We start from the raw sequence: 18,894 nt of genomic DNA on the forward strand, positions 1-18,894 counted from the left end.
TCTTGCTCCAGGCACGGCGTCAAATAGGACACGTTGTATAGCTTCAAAGCAACGGCTTTGTAGCACCAAGAAGCACCGAGCAGAGTTTATTGTCAGGCTTGTAAAACTCTGCTGGGAGCAACTAACACCTCCATCTCTCAGGGAGTCCTGCTGAGAATATCTGTCACCTCTCTCTCCCAAGGAGGGATTAGGAAGGAATCAGAATTAATGAACACACAGAAACATTATCTAAATGTAACTACAAGGCTACATGATACAACGAATATTTGATAATACTAATAATACAATTTACCCAACAATTTTTATTGCGTATTTTCTTTTCTTTTACAGATTTGATACCGGTGTATTTTGCTGGTGGTGTGAAGTTTGGGATGTACTCTCAGCCGGGCGCCTTCAGGGTGTTGTTAATGTTTCTAGCTTATTTTAAAACACGATGGCTTGCTGGTGACCCGATCCTAGTCCCGGCTGTTAAGGCCTTCCAGTAGTTAGGACTGCTGTCAATGAAAGGTACAGAGGTCAGTCAAATGTATGAGTAAATTAGTAAATATGTTTTCTTTCACTGTTTAAATGCTGAGGAAAAAAAAGAGGCTAACACTAGTTCGTTACTAAGCAAGCTAAACCATGACAACATACCTCTACCATGATATCAGTGGTAAAGAAGCATTCTACGTGTCGTTTAATTCAGGCGCTGTCTGATCTACCTGCCTCGGTAATGAGCCAGGTGTGTTCACCGCGACTTCCATATATGGCATTAGTTTAGGCGCTTGGATTATTTTATTTCGCAATCTTGGGTTAGGAAAATTCCCAACTTTCCAGAAAATTGTATACATTGAGCTAAGACTATGCTGTGAATAATAAATATAAGCGTTAGATATGATAATGATATAATTTATTGATTTGAATACATCACTGCAATACAAACATTTTATTCTGTCCATTTTTAAAAGGGAAGTTGTTGTTTTTTTTGTCAGGAAAAAGGAATGCAGTATTTTCAACTTACATATATGTAATTTAAAGTTGACTTTTTATTTTCAAAATCCAGTTAAAAATGTTTTTGAAAGAACTGACAAATCATTTTCCTCAATTATTGTTCAGGAAATGTTCTATTGCAGCATAGTATTTCCACACCGGGGATTGAACTCAGAACTGTGAAATCACTTTGTTTTTCCCCTAATCTTCATTTTCTCCATCCATAAAGGCAGGATGATTTGGACTTTCCTCCAGCATCTGTATATCTTATTGCTGTTGCAGGATGTGCATATCTGACAAAGTTCAGTTTATGGCCAGTATAATAATTTAACATAACTTAAGATTGCTATGTTTAAAGGATTAAATATCTGAGAAAGTTAGCAGCTCAAACCACCTTGTTGCCTGGTACTTGGATGTATAAATTCATAAAAATAAAAAAAAACGTGTTAAATTTCAGTCCTTTATTCTTAGCGATTGTCATGACTATCATTTAGAAAAAAAAAACAAGTTGCTGCAACATACTGTATGTATACTGAATGCTTAAACAGTATACACATATGTAGTGCTCAAAGGCACTAAATTCTATTTAATAATTAATAAAAGGTAATATTGTTTTCCATACATTTAAATACCACTCGTCACACATTTCACTGCTTAACAGCATTTTAACTGGACTGGAGTAAGAACAAAAGTTGACAATACATACAGACATGTTGCAAATGTGCAAATACTATTGGCATATTATCTAATGTAGTGCTTGCATATGTACATGTGCACAATGTGACAACATGTTGCTGAAACAAAAGATGGCATTGTTAACTTGCATTACATGGAGACTTGGTTTTGGAAATGCCCGACCACACAAAGTGTAAGACAACTTGCAGTGCCATCAGAAAAGTCCTTTAACATACGATTGTTTAATTACAACAGTGTCTGATTTAGACAATGAACCATTGAACCAATCAAGCTAAAGAGAAAGGGATTCCCAGTTAATTTTGTTGAGAATCGCCGTTTCGTGTTTCTATTCAAGTTTTGATCTCGTCGGTGTCTCCGGTTTTAGCTCGAACAGTGTTGTCCCTCTGGGACCTGTCCAGAGCGAGCTGCATGGCCCAAACACTAAGAGGCCTCATGTAGGCCAGAGAGCGGTAGATGCTCCTCTCGCAGTAAGCTTCAGGAGTCTGGAAGGCCATTCCCAGCCGCTCCCATACTGTTCGGTAGCAACCCTCTGCAGTCCGCATACCTTCCTCCAACATACCCTGAGAAACAAAAAACATTAATGTCCATGTTGCCTAAACACTACCACAAAGTTGTACTGAATTATCTTGTTAAAAATATTAACAAATATTATTTGGTAATATTGTTCTATATTTAGCTCCAGTTATCTTCCCCATAAACTCAACAGCCACCCCTGTCCCTCGTAAAGAAAAGCATGATCCTGCCACCACCGTGTTTCACTTTATTTTCCCTTTCATAAAACTGGAAGAACATGGTTTTACTTTGGCTAGGAGGTCTAACTGAAAAACTGTAGTTTTGGTAACAAAACCAAGACATTTGTCAGTTTTTAAAAATCCGAATCAAGCTCATTAAACAACAAACTGAGCTTTGAACAATGCGATTTCTTAAATGGAGAACTTTAAAAATATTCATCAATTAGTTGATTTAATTTAGCCATCCCAATAAAGACTTTATATTATAATTTTTTTACATATACAAGTTGACAGGCAACTTATACAATGAAAACAATACTGGGCCTAAAATAAACCCTTAAACACCAGGGGTAAAGGCTCTGCTGCCTTTATTGGTATGAAGAAGTTCCTGTTTATCAAATACACATAACTTAAGGAGAGCTTCTTAAATAAAGTTACCACTAAGGTGAAAGTATTATTGTTTACAGTGTTAAAACTAGTATTCAAGTTTTATAATCTCCAAAAGTTATAAGTTACAAGATGGTCATAATCTCTTATAGAGCTATGGTGAGATCTAAAATTGAAATAAAAACGGTGCAAAAAAACGTAATTCAGTGGACTTGATGTGACATGTGGCAAAGAAAAAAGTGTGTTAAACTGAAAAAGAAAAAGTTAGATTTATTTGATTTGCTGCTTATAATCACAAAGAGACTCGTTTTAGGTTTCTGGGACGTCATTCTGAAATGAAACTTCACAGCTGGTCTTCAAAGAACATCAGAAAAAGTGTTGAGAAACAGATGTTTTTTATTGGCATCAGAGGCATCAAACTTTATCAAGCACTTTACAAATTCAGCTAAGACTTTCACATTTGAAGTAGACCCTGAAGAAAAGAAAATAACGTTGATATAATTAACCTGACTGTGTCCCACTTTAAAAAAACAAACAAAAAAACTACTACATTAAAACTTCCACTCACTTCATGAATCATAGTAGCTGCCAGCCCGTACACAACTCCGATCCAGACCTCATCTGACTGGACACTGGAGCGGTCGGGCACTCCCTCAGGACGCATGCCGTTAACGGCGCCCATGTGGCCTTCAGAGAAGCTCATTACATTCAAATCAAAGACAGATTTCAGTGCACGCCGGATCTTTTCTTTGGGAAATGCCTGGAACGAAAAAAGGAGGAGATTTTAAGGCAACATTCATATAAAAACGAATTGGAAAGCATTGGCTGTGTGGCTACTTTTACAAAAGTCATGCACCACTTTGCATATCCACGGATATGAATGTTCCAGGATAACATTCATATCCCTGGAAACTGCTCGGAGTTCAAGGGAGATGATGGATGAAGCTAATTCCAGAGGCTGTAAAAGAGACTTGTGCTGAGGTTTTTGACCTTAAAGTTACAGCCAGAGTTACTGTACAATGAAATTAATCTGAATCAAAGCATAGTGATCCAGACCTAAATCTAATTGGTGGCCAAACACAAAAATCGATGTTTACAGATGCTCTCCACTCAACCATACAGAGCTTGAGCTGTTTTGCAAATAAAAATAGACACATATTTCCGTACTGGAAATCTGTACTGAAAAATTTAAGACCATCACATCTGGATGGAAGTATCCGCTGTCAGAATTCATTTGGCAAATATGTTTCCATCTTCTCTCCGTCTTGGAAATGCCAATAAAACACCTTAAGAGAGCACAAAGTTTTTTGCAAATTTGAGGAAGTAATTTTGAATTTTGCAGTTTCCATCACCCTTTTCTAATGAGATACTTTAAAAGGCATATAAAAATACATTGGTGGAAACACATTTAAAAACAACAGTATGGCTGGTAGGATGTTTAACTCACCTCATAGGCTTCTTCTTCCAGCCCAGATGCTCTGAGGAACCAGTGTCCGGCACACTGGTCAGACATGACGCTGTTAGAAAGCGCCCTCCCGCTGCTGTCATAATTGTAATACTTTCCTAAACATCAAAGGGAGAAAAAAGAATTATACAAGCTGCACTTAATGCTAACTAGTCATTTGAAGTATGCTTAACTTCATCACTCCGTAGATCTGAAGATGTTCTACCTCAACGATCAAATCTGAAACCCTCAATCCATGTCAACATGACAGATAAATGTTGGAGCGTACCGTTCCATAAGAGTTTATCAAAGGCTGCACTGCCTCTCTCCAGGAGGTCCTTGTAACGCTGGTAAGCCTCTTCACTGTCCACCAGTCTGGCCATTTTACACATCACACACAGGGACGCCAGCCACATCCCACCACAGTACGCACTGCAGGACACAAAGAGACCAAACATCGGCAAACTTGTAACTCAACTGCAGTTGTAAGGACTCCAGAACACCTATTAGGAAAACTGCTTCACTTCAGCCGACCCCGTTTGAGGTGACCCCGGGCCTCACCTCGCTCCAGTCACAGTCCAGCCATCATACGTCTGATCTGCATATCCCGAGTTTTCTATCAGGCCGTCTCCATCCTGGTCAAACTTCAACTCAGACTCCATCACAGCCTAAACGATGCATTATGTATCATTAGTCCTCAGAGAACCAAAGCAGGTACGTTAAAATAGCCTCATAATATGGTTTGTAATGGAAGTTGGATGAGTTTAAAGCACAGATTATTGTTGAGTGAAATAATCCATGTTGATTCCTGGTGCAAAAGTTCACCTCTTCATGAGGTGTCGTGCTGTAAGTGCAGCAACAATGCTAGCTCTGTTAACAGTTTGGTACGTTAGCTTGTCACATTGATTTGTGAGAACTTTACTCAACCATTTGCATAAGATCCTTTTAAGTTTCCATCCTTCTGTAAACATTTCGCAGAACTATTCATTAGGAGAATGGTTTGTTCAGGTTCAGTTACCCGGATCAAGGTTTTTGAAAGGTTACAGTTTCAAACCTGAAAAATGTTTCCTTATATCTTCTGACAGTTTGAAGTCCTTTTGTGGAGAAGGCAGGTAAACTGCAGAAGTGACAAAAGATTTCTCTGCCAATAAGCAGGCTGATAAAAGCTACTAGATTATGTTATAGACTGTAGCTTCATTTCATATTTTATACATTTTAGGGTCATTACACAGCAACAATCCAATACTGGCCCATACCTAGTGAAAACGTGGATGGACATTTTTAAATAAACATTGATTAAACAATGAATAATAATAATTTAAAAACACACACACACACACAAAAAAGAGAGTTAAACCTGGCAGATGGGCCACATGTCCTGCAGGTACTGACTGTCCTGGGTCAGATGAAAGTCCCTGTAGACCTGCAGGACAAACTTCAAGTTCAGGTCCTTCCAGTCTGCGGTGTCGTGGATGAGGTAAGCGTTTAACCTCTGCCAAGGTTCATCATCTTGGAAGAGAAATGTGTTGCATAATCAAAAATATATACAAAAGTCAAGCAGATAAGAGCCTTATAAAGACAGCTAGTTGTAAAGACCAAGGCATCAGTCAGATTTAATTCTGTAATTTAGTCGTAAACAACAGCAGTAATCCACTGGGATGCTCTCACAGTGAGGTTATTATCTGGATGGCCTCTCCCCTACCTGGGTCTCCTATGTCATGAGGCACCACGTTTTTTGTCTTGACAGGAGAGCAACGGCCGTTCATCAGATGCAGCCTCTCTGTTGGATCCTGCTGAACCACGGTGCCAGCTGAGGGCAGATTGATAGGTTAAAAGATGGAGCACGCTTTCACGATGGGTGGAGATCGATGGCGTAAAACTGGTCTAGCAGGGATCGTTGATGAACAGTTGGGTTACAGAAAGGGCACTAAGATTTCGCTCACCAATATCATATTGCACACTCAAGGCTAGCTTGGGCCACAGCATGATAAGTGCGAAGGAGGCGTAGAAGTGCACGTCGTACGTGTTATACATTCTGTATTCTTGACCTGGAAAACAGGGCAACATTTTATTCAATCTGAAAGTCATCGCTGTTGTCTGAATGTTTTATCCGATTTAAAATAAAACAACAAAACAGTGAATATTTGTGCATTTTAACCAACTAATGATTCTCCTTTTGCCTACCTTCTAGGTAAGCAAATCGGCCGTACTCCTTGACGAGAGCAGGCTGAGCTGGCAGACCGCCGTCCTCACTGCGCACACCGCCGCTGACGTCAGCGTCCTCCGAAAGCTCTGTCCACACGGTTCCTCCGTCCGCCACGAAGTACAGCTCGTTAAACAGAGCGGACTTGTACCAAGGCGGAAGAGAACTGGGACACATGGAAGAAACGTAATTCGCAAACAAACAAAAAAAACAGAAGGTTCTTATGCAAGATCACAAACAGCAGCCAGCAAAAAAAAAAAAAAAAAGACAGAAAACGGAAATGCCTTGGCTTTACCATTTCTTTTTTCTTTCAGTTTAAAATACAAAATTTGTAGATCTATTATTCACACAATGATACATTTCAAGTATTTTTCTGTTTATTTTGATAATCGTGGGGTGCAGCTAATGAAAATCCATAACTAATCTTCTGAATGGTACATCAGATTGACAAAAATCTAATTTCCGTTAAGTACCAATCATGTTTGGACCTTCATAATCATGAGACAGATTATCCAGCAAGCAGTCTCTGACACCTTCCATCAAATGGGTAAAAAGCCACAAAAGGTCATTTCTAAAAAAATAAAATAAAATAAAAAAGAAAAACAGTTTTTTCACATACTCATGTAACCACAGATTTTATAGAAAAGTTGAGAGCAAGGAAAAAGTATGATAAAAAGAAAGATGAACAAGGCTTAACAACACATTTCTGTATTAAAAGTATTTTTTCCTTTGGTTTTTTTATGATCTAATTTACTAAGAAACTGAACTATTGGTTTTCGTCAGCTGGTTTTCGCTATTGGTTTTTCTTATCAAAAAAAGAAAAATCCATCCATTTATCATCTTTCGGTGGTGGTGAACAGAAATAAACTTGAAATATGTCACTTATACAAAATATAAAAGTTTTGCCTTTTTAATTAAAGTGTTGAGGTAATTTAACTTTTCTGTATTTTAATTTTATCTTCTGAAACTAAAGTACCTGTCCCGTAATATGGGTCTCTGCCACTCCTCAATGGATTTCTCCCATTGTTTGTAGTGTGTCAGTGCGTAATGGCTGAGGGACGGAGATGCATCCCCTTTATCCCCAAAGTAACGAGCATATCTCCTGTAGAAAAAAACAAAACAAAAACACTTTGTTTAATAAAGAAGTCCAACATAAGTCAAGGTTAGAGATTATTTCTATTATTTCTCAAAAAAAATGCTTGTTTTTTTTTTTTTTTGCCTTTTTCTTCATGTATTGCGCTTAAAAGAAAAGTGACTGGCTCTGGAGGGATGTGAGGTGAATAAGTAATGAGAAATACCACCCTGATCTAAACCATGGGTAAGCAAATTAATTCAGGACTAGTGGGCTCTTCTTGCACTGTAACCTGAGAACGACGGCAAAGCAAACAAGGGAGGAGGTCTGCTTTGCGTATGTGACGTTGAAGTTCAACAGCCAAACCAAGTAAATAGGTAAAATAAGTGCAGTATTACATGTTTCAGCAAGTATCAAGTTCTTACAACTGTATATCTTAAAAGGATAAAAAAAAAAATCAAACTAATTTAAGAAGACTAAATGTTAAATCCTGGTGATGGAAATTATTATTTTTCCTTACAACCACAATTTTAGATCCCTGAACTGTGACTAACGCGATGTAAGAATCACCTGACGTGTTCTCTCTCCCTGGACCCGAAGGTGATTCTGGGCATGTCCCAGGCCAGGCAGAACTCCAGGCTGTTGAGCTTATGAGCCGGCACCGAGCAGCTCACCGCCAACGCAGCTGCTACCTTCTCTCCCTTCTGGGTTGGTGGGCTGGACCCTGCACAGATCAACAAGTGATGAAGGTGAATCAGACAATAAACAGCATCTCTGTCTAATTCAGCTCCTTTCATTGAGATGAAGATGATCATCTGACCTTTGATACCTTCATATATCCAGATTTGCGTCAGAAGAAATTACAACCGTAATATTGAATCTATCTTTATTGGGCGTATTTAAAAAATTTAAAAGACTCTTTCAATTCAAGGTATTTTTGCATCACAGCATAATAAAAAAAAAAGATCTGTTCTTTATGAGGTTCTAAAATGATTTAATTTCAAGCGTACAAAATAACTTTTCTTTATCAGATTAATCACTCCCTGTGATTCCATGACTTGTTGAAGTACTTTTGGAAACGATAACTGCTTTGGTGTAGAGAGGAGTTTCTGGTTGAATCAAAGATTGCAATGTGCCAAAATCATAACTCCTCCATCACCGTGCTTGGTAAGAAGTCATTCCAGCTGTCATGGACGACAAGAGTGGCGGCAATCTTGGCTTTGGTCTCATCTGTCCAAAGAACAATCCAAACACCGTCTCTCATCTCATCTAATAATAAAGAATTGATTTTAAATTTAAATAGAAAAGTAGACAAAAGAATATAAAAGTGAGATTTGCTTATTATAGTCTATAAAATATGATTTGTTGAAATTGAATGTATAATCTTGGCGTTACATATCGGCTGATGTTCACCTAGGTACATTTAGGGGGTGATTAAATGTCACATAGTTGTCCTGGACAGTTTTCACATAAAAACTGCCTTTTTCTTTAATTCTCAGTTTTTTCTGCATTAAAAATACTGTAGTTTGGTTTGGTTCCCATTTACATGTTTCAGATGATCAGCTAGCAGATTAACCTGTGGGGGAGTCCAGTCGTCCGTCAGTGATCAAGTCGCTCCACAGACCGCTGCAGGTTCCTTTTGGACTGAAGGCCGTCTGATGGCTCACCTCCCTGTCAGCCTTTTGAAGTTAAAAACCCACAGTTTAATCTCTTAGAAATGGATATTTAGTAGAAAAACTATAAAGATGCTGACTAGCCATGGTGCAGTTACTTTTATCAAAATACACCTGTGACGATACATTTTTCTGGACGAAAAATTGTCTCAGATTATAGGGATAAACGAGAATATTGTTGTTTTAAGACCATTTTCAACTAACGTATTGGTAAGGGCATAGTAATGCAACAACATATTCTCAAAGATCACTGGAACTGGAAGACATTTTAAATATCGAAAGTAATTAAACAGGATATCAGAAACAACAAATTAAATGAATTATGAAGTTTCTGCAAACAAAATTATCCTTCATAAAAAGGGCTAGATGAGACCAAAGCACCAGAATGAAGACTTTTGTCATCCAGGATTTGGTAGGAAAAAAGAGAAAGAAAGGATGAAAACAATAAATCATGCAAATGGAAATTATTGAGCTCGTTTTAATTCATTGTGCGATCAATTTATTTCTCGCTTCTGACAACATCAATGACGTGAACCTGCTCTCGCGCTGCGATGCACAGGGTGTAGGGGTTCGCTGCGGTGCAGTGGTGCAGCAGGACTCCGGACACCGCCTCCCCGTCCTTCTCCAGGTGGAACGGCTCATTCCAGTGGCCGCCACTCTTGTCGTCCTTGTGTCCCGACCCGTTGACCATTGTAAACATGATGGAGACATCCAGAGCGTAGTCATTCTTGTTCTCTATGTCCCACACAAATACTGCCGCTGGGAGACTCGAGTCCTGAGGAGAAGCAACGATACTCAACAGGTTTCTTCAGACATAAAAAAAAAAAAACTTAATAGAAAAAAAACAAAAAACTCTTGTGTACAAAAAAAGCTTTAGAACTATAAATCTGTTTTTGGTGTGGTGGAAAATGTAATTTCAGACTGATATCTTATAACTTTATTAATCTGATGGTTATATTATGTTTTTCCTTTTCTTTTTGTCTGTGCGCCACACCCAAGGTTAGCTATTGTTTTCCACAGCTGCAAAAAGGAGCCAGACTGTCTCGTGTGTTTATGATTCTTTGTTCTGGGTATAAAAATCATGTGTTGACTGTCTGGCAAAGCCTCTCACTGTGACCTGATCAAGAGTCTGATTCTGTAAGCTCTCATACCATGGACATGGTATTAATAAACCTGACAGAGTGATTTTCACCTCAGAGGGTAAAGGTCATGGAGGAGATTTATGACAAGTTTGGGCTGAAGTTGTTAGAGCGCCAAATATTTTTTTATCAACAACGTAGATGAAGATGTGTTAAAAGCCTTCAAATAAACTCAGCTGTTACTGAGGGATATAAAGGATTTCAATGTTTAATCTGAGCTAATATATTCAAGGTGAAGGGTAGAACGTCCTCTGTTAAGTACAAACTGGCTTTGTCAAAATAACCAGAGCCACAGTAATTCAGTCCAGAATTTCACTATTGTTTTTGTGATTTTTTTTATTATTTAGAAATATTTCCTCAGAATTTTGTGACATTTGCACTTACAGAAAATAGGACTAAATATGACTTCTTTTTTTTTTTTTACTGGCTATATCGATCACAAACTTTGACATCAAGTTAAGGCTGACGGAGCAGTGCGGTAGAAGTAAAAATAATGCCAATTACCACTGTTAACAAGTGGGCGTTAGCAGTCACTTAATATTTTTGACAAAGTTTGTGGAAACTTTTGCAATAAATTCACAGTTATGTGTTAGCATTAAAAAATATGCTAACAGATATGGATCTGTTTGTTGTTTTGCAAATTAATAAATAAATAAAACCTTTTAATGGGTGTCCTGTAGTCTAACGTCCTGTTACGTTGAGGGCCATTTCTGATGGCCATTCTTCAAAATGGGAAAAACAAAAGAACTCCAAGTGAGGCAGATGGCCATTGAATTTCATAAGTAAAGAAATGACCGTGAGAAATGTGCTGCTTGTCTGAACTTGCTTACATCCTCAGTCTTAAATGTTTCAATCATCTCTCACGCCAACTCATTGGAGCCTTTTTCTCTTCCAGAGGCTCTGGGAGCCTTTGTATGGTTCACGGCTTTATGATATCTTTAAAATACCAGGATAATCTGGTGGACTTCATGTTGTAATTGCGTCTAAAACAGGAAATCGATCCAAAATATCTGACCAAAGGGGAATCTCTCAATATGTGTGCCAACCTTGTATAATAGTAAACTGTTAATATGAAAAGACTAAGTGCTTTCCCACTGAGTAAAGAAGAACATACAGTATTAACAGTGGGGGCATCAACAACTGAGGGAATTATTACACAACTTTATATTCCCAGAAAGATCTTGTCAGAATTTGTGTCAGAATTTGTGTAACAGACGCATTTTTATGGCTGAGCGTGCAGTCAGAGAAACGTCACCGACCTGGTAGTCATGAGGGATGACGGGGGATATCTGCCGGCAGGTGAGGGTGACGTTCTGACCCGGCAGCTGGTACACGGTCCAGGCGCGGGGGTACAAGGCGTGATAGAAGGCGTACTCTCCGCAGTAGCCCCAGTTCCAGCCTTGCAGCGTGGGCGGACGCTCCACGGACAGAACCTGCTGGTAAACCGTTTGTCCTCCGCGGCGCAAACACACAGTGAACTGCAACAGGAGAAGAAGATGCTCAACTATGCTGACGAGTAAGATGTAATGATCAGCTTTACAGACACACTTCTGAAGTCAAGTCTGCCTCCAGCGGATTCTTAAATACCAACAATAGTGATTGGGAAAGAAGCAAGTTTTTCTCACCCTTACCTGAAAACTGAATCTAGGAAATTCCTAGAAAAAGTTTTTCAGTCCATAATTACTGGCATCTCATTAGATAACTGTGTGCAACAAATTTACAATAAATTAAACCTGACTCGGTGATTGCATTTACAAATTAGACTAGATTCATTGCACTTTAACTAAACAACAAATCTTTTTTTTACACAGTCTGAACGAATCTAAAGATATAACACACAGACGCACTGAACAGCCTTTTACTTGTCAATACAAAGTTCTGATCAAGATTTTCCTTCTACAAGGAATTTAACAAACTATTTTATGTAAATGTTTTGAATTTTTCTGCAGGACAATTCACCACTGCAAACATCGATGTGCATCATTGGTTGGCTTTCCAGCAAAGATCTGACCCGTACACCACAGGGAACAATATGAACATTTTTATCGCTCTGTTGTTCACAGTGTAGCTCAAGTATAATGATATTAGAAGAAATATTATCAGTCTATCTGCCAAGATAGCTGGCACTAGCTACCTCAATGTGTTACAGTGTTACATAAGATGATTGATAAGTGGCATTCCTTTAGTTTCTGGAAGTTTATCTAAACATGTGAATTTGTAAAGGTCTAGCAGCCTTCATTTGGCAAGCGGACTCCATGAAAACAGGGAGTGACTCTATGCTCAATACAGCTGGGAAAAAAAAAAATAAATCTACTCACAGTGTCTCACTGAAAGTGTGACACTGTGAGTAGACTTTGGCATTTCTGAACGCAGCCCACACCTGGTATGGGCTGCCTAAAGTGTGCACTGTGTCTCACCGGCTAGTTGCTGCTCACTCCTGGTAAGACTGAAAGAAAGCTGTCACACTTTTCCCTTACTCACAAGAAAGTCAAACTGAGCTGTTGAGAAATATTTCCAGCCTTAATAAACACCAACAGTCATGGTGGGAAGCTACACAAGCCCTGCCCATCACTCTTATTAGTCATTATACAAGTGAAGATGGCAAGGTTGGGCAACATGTCTGTTGTTACGTCAGCGTGTGAGCTTCTTGTACTGTTATTATTCCATAAAAACCATATCGTCCTGTGTTTATTCTAGTCTACTACAAAAGCAAAAGGAGGCCCATTTTCCTTGCATTCCCAGTCAGATGCCCCATCATGATGACAAAGCAAACTCTAAGCAAAAGACTTTTGGGTTATGAGGTACCTGGTTGGCTATGACGGTTTTGTAGTGGTACATCCCAGGGTTTAGTTGCCATCTGCAGAACTCCCCCCTCCAACCTCTCGTAATGGTGCCGCCTCCGATACCGCCGAGAGGAGCACCTGAACGTGCCAGCAGAAAGAGGAGAGTGATGTCAAAGGAAGGATGAATGGATGAGCTCACTCCTAGCTAATCCCAACTCTATGAAAACATGAAGATTTACATAAGCTTAATCCAGCTCTGCAGAATAACTAAAAAGTAATTCCAGTCGAGCCTAAAACAAATCCAGTGAGTTTTGTCTAATGATTTATTGACCTCCTACTATTATTGGCAACCCTGGTAAAGATGTTTCCAAAAGGTTTTGGATAAAGAGTAGTTATCCACTCTACGCTGCAGTTCTCCAACACCGAGCTCTGAATACATTTTTGTATTTCCTCAACCATCCTCACAAATTTAGGCCAGTAAATTTGCTACACCAAGCACACTGACACTTATTAAATGGTGAGATATATCGTCTTTCTGCTTTTGGAGAGTGCATAAAAGAAATTTACCTCTGTGTTGTGCCAACAGAAACGTAGATTTACATTTGTCTCCTGTGATTTGTTAGGAATGACAACAATTGTGGCACCTTTTATTTTGATAAAACAAATAACCCTTAACCACTGAATAAACCTACTTAAAGTAAGTGTAGATTTAGAGATTAAGCTGCTGCAATAAAAGACGTGTTTATTGAATTTTAATCCTTAAAGTCCAACATGAACTGTTACATTGTTTTTCTTTCCCAGACCAATCCTGCCTTCATCAGAGACACTGTTCCCTTTATTACTGCACTCATCTCTACTGAAGGCAAAGCATTTCTTTGTGATCTACTATAGCAGTTGTCTTATAAAAAAAACCAAAAAGAAATAACTATTCTTCTCTATACCTGAATCAAACTAACCATATATTTGCCGTAGAGGCAGAGCTCGAAACATATCGATGAATGGAGCCTTCTTCTCCACTTGAGTCTTCTTGTACCACCATTTAAGATACCTGGAAAACATGCAGAGGAAAGTTAAGTTGCGAAAACTTTGCACTTTCACTTTAAGTGAGGAAGATGAGTCAATTGATTCTTCTTTGGCTGATTTATTAGAACAGGGGTGTCGAACTCCAGTCCTCAAGGGCCGGTGTCCTGCAACTTTTAGATGTGCCTCTGCTGCACCACACCTGAATAGAATAATTAGGTCATTAAGGCTCTGGAGAACTGATCTACACAAGGAGGAGGTAATTAAGCAATTTCATTCCAGTGTTTTGTACTTGTGGCACATCTAAAAACTGCAGGACAGCGGCCCTCGAGGACTGGAGTTTGACACCTGTGTATTAGAAGAATGGAGGAGGTGCAATGCTGGAAAAAAAAGACAATGAATTAAACATTTTATACAATTTTATGACATGTCAACAAGATTACAACGGCGGGTTGGTCCATAAGATGATCAATGCCTTACTACACAATTCAGCTCGATTCTCATTTCCCTTCACAGCTCTGTCTGAGGTTTCTCCCATATACGTGGATTCCTCCGGTAGAATTTCAACCGGGTCTACCAATGAGCAGAAGGTGAAGTTGTGAACCATTATGATGATTTTTGTTGCTGTTTTAGGATTGTAATCTGTCAGTAGTTTTAGCGAAAGCAGTGAAGGAAGTGAATAAAGCCGTTTAGTCCCGTGTTAGCCACACTTCCAGATACTGAATTGACATTAACATTTGCACCGTCTCTCTTTGCAGTGAAGGATGTTTGTTTACAGGGCAGGCAATTTCAGGCAAGCTTCATAGCATCAAGCTGGCGCATTACTTACGTCACAGCCAAACGTTTAAAGTTTCAAACTTCAACCGAGGCCACACCTCCAGGAAGAAATTGTTTCTGATAATATAGTTAGTTTAGCTGTCCTACATAGTCACGTCGTTGACACATTGCATGTCAATTCTGATTATCTGGACATTATTCTTAATAATGTGTTTCTCACACACCTCTAATAGACGAGTCTTAAGTTAAAGAGTAAAATTTGATGCGTCTAGATGTGTGTGTTCCACATAAACACAAGTGTTTATGGCTCAGCTGTGTGTTATCTCAGCTATATGACCTCGCAGTCTTCCAGTGCGAAGAGATAACTGCAGCTGCATGAGATAACATCTTCACGGCAGAGCCTGACCGGTTACCCTGCTCTGACTGTTCCAGACGAGTATTCGTACCCCTCCACAGAAAGCCTCCTCCTTAAATTGACAATTTTTCTACCTTAACATGTCGAAATATAAAAAAAAGTGAATAACATGAGTAGTTTAAACAAAAGCTGCATATTTTACTTTTAAAAGCCCCAAACTGGTAATAAACAAACACATTTTCTCCCAGCTTGTTCTTGTTTCTCAGCTCTCTGGAGCTACAGGAGTTTCCAGGCCTTTAGCACTCTCAGCCAAAGCAGGACACACACACACACACAGGGAGAGAGAGAGAAAATAGAGGGAATTGTGCAACTACACAAAGGATGGACTTGTAAAACGAGGTCAGCACACTCACAGTCTCAGGTCTACTTCATCTGAGTGCTGTTAATAGTGTGCTCGCAAACGTGTGTGTCTAGGCGTGACGCGGGGTTGCCCAGTCAAATATTAATTAGGCAATGTAACAAACCCGTTCAAGCTGCTTGCAGTGCCCGGAGCGGAGTCAATAATCTGTTTATGCTCCGAGCTCCGAATGGAAACGCGACGGATTTTCTGTTAATATGCAAAAAAAAAAAGAAAAGCAGCATAAGGCTGTGTCTGTTGTTGTACAGTGGGGTTTTCTAATACAGGAAATACGCTCAGCACTGCTGATGTGCCGAACTAACAGCCCACAATGCATCTAACCTACATTTTTCGGCGGACACAATTCCCCATTTGTGTTTTGTTCTGAAAGATCAACAAAGGATAAGCAGCTTTATTACACTTTTACAACACATCTCTTCTTGCCGTAGGGTATGTCTTTTACAGCTTTGCACATCTAAAGACTGATTGTTTTTGACCTCTTTTTTTTTTTTTTTACAAAACATCTCATCATCTGTCCGATTGAAAGGAGGAAATTACCTGAACATAAACTTTCAAGTTTTACTACAGGCTTACGTCTGTTTTAAGGCCTCTAAGTTCCTCACAGAATAGCTGAAATTATACTGAAATTACATAACACAAAAGTGGCTTCTGGTCACTGATTACATAACTTTTCAAGACAAATTGTTCTGCAGAATTTTAATTTAGGGCATCAAACAAGAGGGGCTGAACAAAAATGCTCATCATTTCGACTCAAGATAAAATTCTCAATGAGTTCAACAAATATGAAGACTTCAGCCAGGCTTGGCAAATCTGCTGACAATGAAGGTCTGACATCAGCAACCAGCTGTGAACAATACCGCCGCATAAAGAAAGCTCAGGCTGCACTGAGGCCGAGATGAATGGAGTCAACCGAAGCGTGTCATTTGAAGCCACTGCGGGCTCAGACTATTGTCAGGACACTGCTGTTTGCGGCCCAGCTGAAATGCAAACAATGGTCCTCGACCCAGTCCAGATATGTGAACACGGTGCCAACCTTAGACCCAACCCAGGTGAGCTTTGCTTTGGCTGCCAGCTTACTGAAAACTCCCAGTAACCATATCTTTAAAAAAAAAAATCAACAGTATTGACTGCAAGTCTAGATATTCTGAAACACTGAGCTGGAGGCGGTGTGCTCTCTGAGCAAAGTTTATCCAGCGCACCAGTTATGATGCCATAAATCTTTGCAATAATTAACAAAAGCTGCCATGGCAACAGGGCCGACTGAGGCACACCCTGTATGAACTCTTCAAGCATCACTGTACGCTTTTCTACGTGGTCCGAAGTGACTGTATGAACTGGTTTTTAGGGAACTCGTAGGATCTCAGCGAAGCACAAATAAAGAACTGAAACAACTTCATTGTGTTCGCTCCCAAAGTAAGGGAGCGGTACATCATATTACGTTTGTAAGCACAACGCTGACATATTTTATAGAGAAGATGGCTGATGAAGACATGAAGCTTTGCTCGAGTCACGTGTTCAGCATACATTTGATTGCAGCAAGTAAAGGCTGCATGGTGGGCTGCTCGAAAGCCGCTGAATATGCTTACTTTGGACGATCGAGAGAATTCATACTGGAGTATTTTTATCTAAGCAGCGCCCTGAAAATCTATTTATACCCACTGAACTTTTTTCACATATCATCAGAACTTAAAATACTGTTTGTTCACTAATGGATGTTCTATGAAATACACATTATTTACTAATTAGGTGACTTCTGAAGGCAAATATTTGCACTGGCTTATATTTAAGGATGTCTGAGTAGAAGAGGGGGATGGGATTGTACATAAGTGCACTCCAAACATTTTTAGAAAATTAAGCATAACTTATTTTCCTTTCACTTGCATTGCTTTGTGTTGATCTGTCTCCTTAAAGAAATAAAAGAGACCACTGCTGTTTCTTGTAATCTGATATATAAGGATCATACAAGGACTCCAAAGCTTCTCTTTCAACAGGACCAAAATGCAACATCCAGAAAGTAACTTTAAAATTACATTATTAGGATCCTTTACTGCAGGAGAGGCTTTGCATTTACTTAGAGAACATCTAAACACTCTGATCTTTGGACTTGTAGCTGACCTAGATTCCGTAGTTGGAAATATTTCTTCCGAGCAAATGTCACTGGTGCTCCATTACAAAGGAAAACACCAAAATGGCAAGGATTGCTGCTAGTTTTATACCAAGACTGTGTAGGCATCTTATTAGGAGAGCTTCTGAACACTGGTTTAGCATGTTTTGTTTTTGTATTTTAAATGATCTCTGTGTCTTACCTGATTCCCAGGCCGATGTGATCCATAACATTGGACAGCGAGACATCTTTGGCCTGAAAGGGCTTCCTCTTCTCCTTGAATTCGTGCGCCAGACAGATCCGCCACCCCTCTTTGGGCACCCCTTGTCCCACTTCCTTAGAGACGCATCTGCTCATGAGGTCCGCTGTGGACTTCTCGCCCCACTCCGAGGTCATGTCTGCACAACTTTTCACCTAAAGGAGCTGGAAAAACGTGGTGAATGGGATTTATACACAGAGAGCGGCCACCACCTTTAGTAAACTGAACAAGCTCAGTGAGGGTTTTCACCACAGAGGTATAAGGTGTTACAGGTATCTCTCCACTGGAACTAATACACTGGATTGGATGAGTCAAAGGGGTCGACCTGATGGACTCTTGATATACGAGCAGGAAATGTTTGTTCTTCAGGGTGGAGGCTCTGGTGCCATATTTCTGCTACAGCAGTGGGAGCATCTCAATGGGCTTTCCAGTGTGGATTTGCCCCTTCTTCAGGAAGGGCTGAAGAACCTTCTGTTGATTAGCATGAGCTCCTGCAGCACGGCAAAGAGAGTAAAACGACACGTTTAACGACAAAACATGAATTAATGTATACAGAAAGCCTTATGGGGAGATTATTTCTCAGCAAGCATCTCTAGAATTGCAACACGTCTACATTTGACAAATTACTGCCAGCAATTTTTTACCTCCTTAGTCAACAAGTATTAGCTTAAAACATCCATTTGCTTTGAGGATAAGGCACAGCGAAACCCGAGGCAGCCTGCTAGCCACAACAAATTGTCTGTATTTGTTTAGAAAATACCTGAGTTACAGCGTCAACGCGACATAGCGGAAAGCCGACCTCTCTAAAGAGGCTGTAGCTGTTTTCAGGGAGGAGCTCAGCATGTAAATCCTCTACAGGCGGCG

At 39.6% G+C, this 18,894-nt stretch overlaps 1 protein-coding gene across 4 annotated transcripts; it reads right to left on the bottom strand.

Moving 5' to 3' along the window:
• Positions 1-1,415: 1,415 nt before the first annotated feature.
• Positions 1,416-18,894, bottom strand: gba2 (glucosidase, beta (bile acid) 2). Of its 4 annotated transcripts, XM_032584360.1 has the most exons (19): positions 18,675-18,850; positions 18,280-18,521; positions 17,974-18,194; positions 14,054-14,145; positions 13,120-13,235; positions 11,574-11,792; positions 9,711-9,950; positions 9,079-9,181; positions 8,073-8,226; positions 7,407-7,532; positions 6,412-6,596; positions 6,171-6,275; positions 5,930-6,037; positions 5,585-5,736; positions 4,789-4,895; positions 4,517-4,659; positions 4,231-4,346; positions 3,352-3,543; positions 1,995-2,225 (listed from the first exon to the last, which is right to left on the bottom strand). In XM_032584360.1, the coding sequence occupies exons 3-19, from the start codon at positions 18,165-18,167 to the stop codon at positions 1,995-1,997; spliced, it is 2,583 nt and encodes an 860-aa protein (XP_032440251.1). In that variant the 5' UTR covers positions 18,168-18,194; positions 18,280-18,521; positions 18,675-18,850. The 4 variants fall into 4 exon arrangements, with proteins under 4 accessions (XP_032440252.1, XP_032440251.1, XP_032440250.1 ...); XM_032584359.1 differs by having other exon boundaries at positions 17,974-18,521; positions 18,791-18,894; XM_032584358.1 differs by having other exon boundaries at positions 17,974-18,521; positions 18,675-18,849.

The sequence above is a fragment of the Xiphophorus hellerii genome, chromosome 14 (assembly GCF_003331165.1).
Source record: "Xiphophorus hellerii strain 12219 chromosome 14, Xiphophorus_hellerii-4.1, whole genome shotgun sequence".
NCBI classification, from domain to species: Eukaryota; Metazoa; Chordata; class Actinopteri; order Cyprinodontiformes; family Poeciliidae; genus Xiphophorus; species Xiphophorus hellerii.

Coding starts and splice junctions, on each gene's coding strand:
- gba2 (XM_032584361.1), bottom strand. CDS start 18,167: ATGACCTCGGAGTGGGGCGAGAAGTCCACAGCGGACCTCATGAGCAGA. Junction 11,793..13,119: donor AAACCGTCATAGCCAACCAG/GTACCTCATAAC, acceptor CTCCTGTTGCAG/TTCACTGTGTGTTTGCGCCG. Junction 4,896..5,584: donor ACATGTGGCCCATCTGCCAG/GTTTAACTCTCT, acceptor TGCATCGTTTAG/GCTGTGATGGAGTCTGAGTT.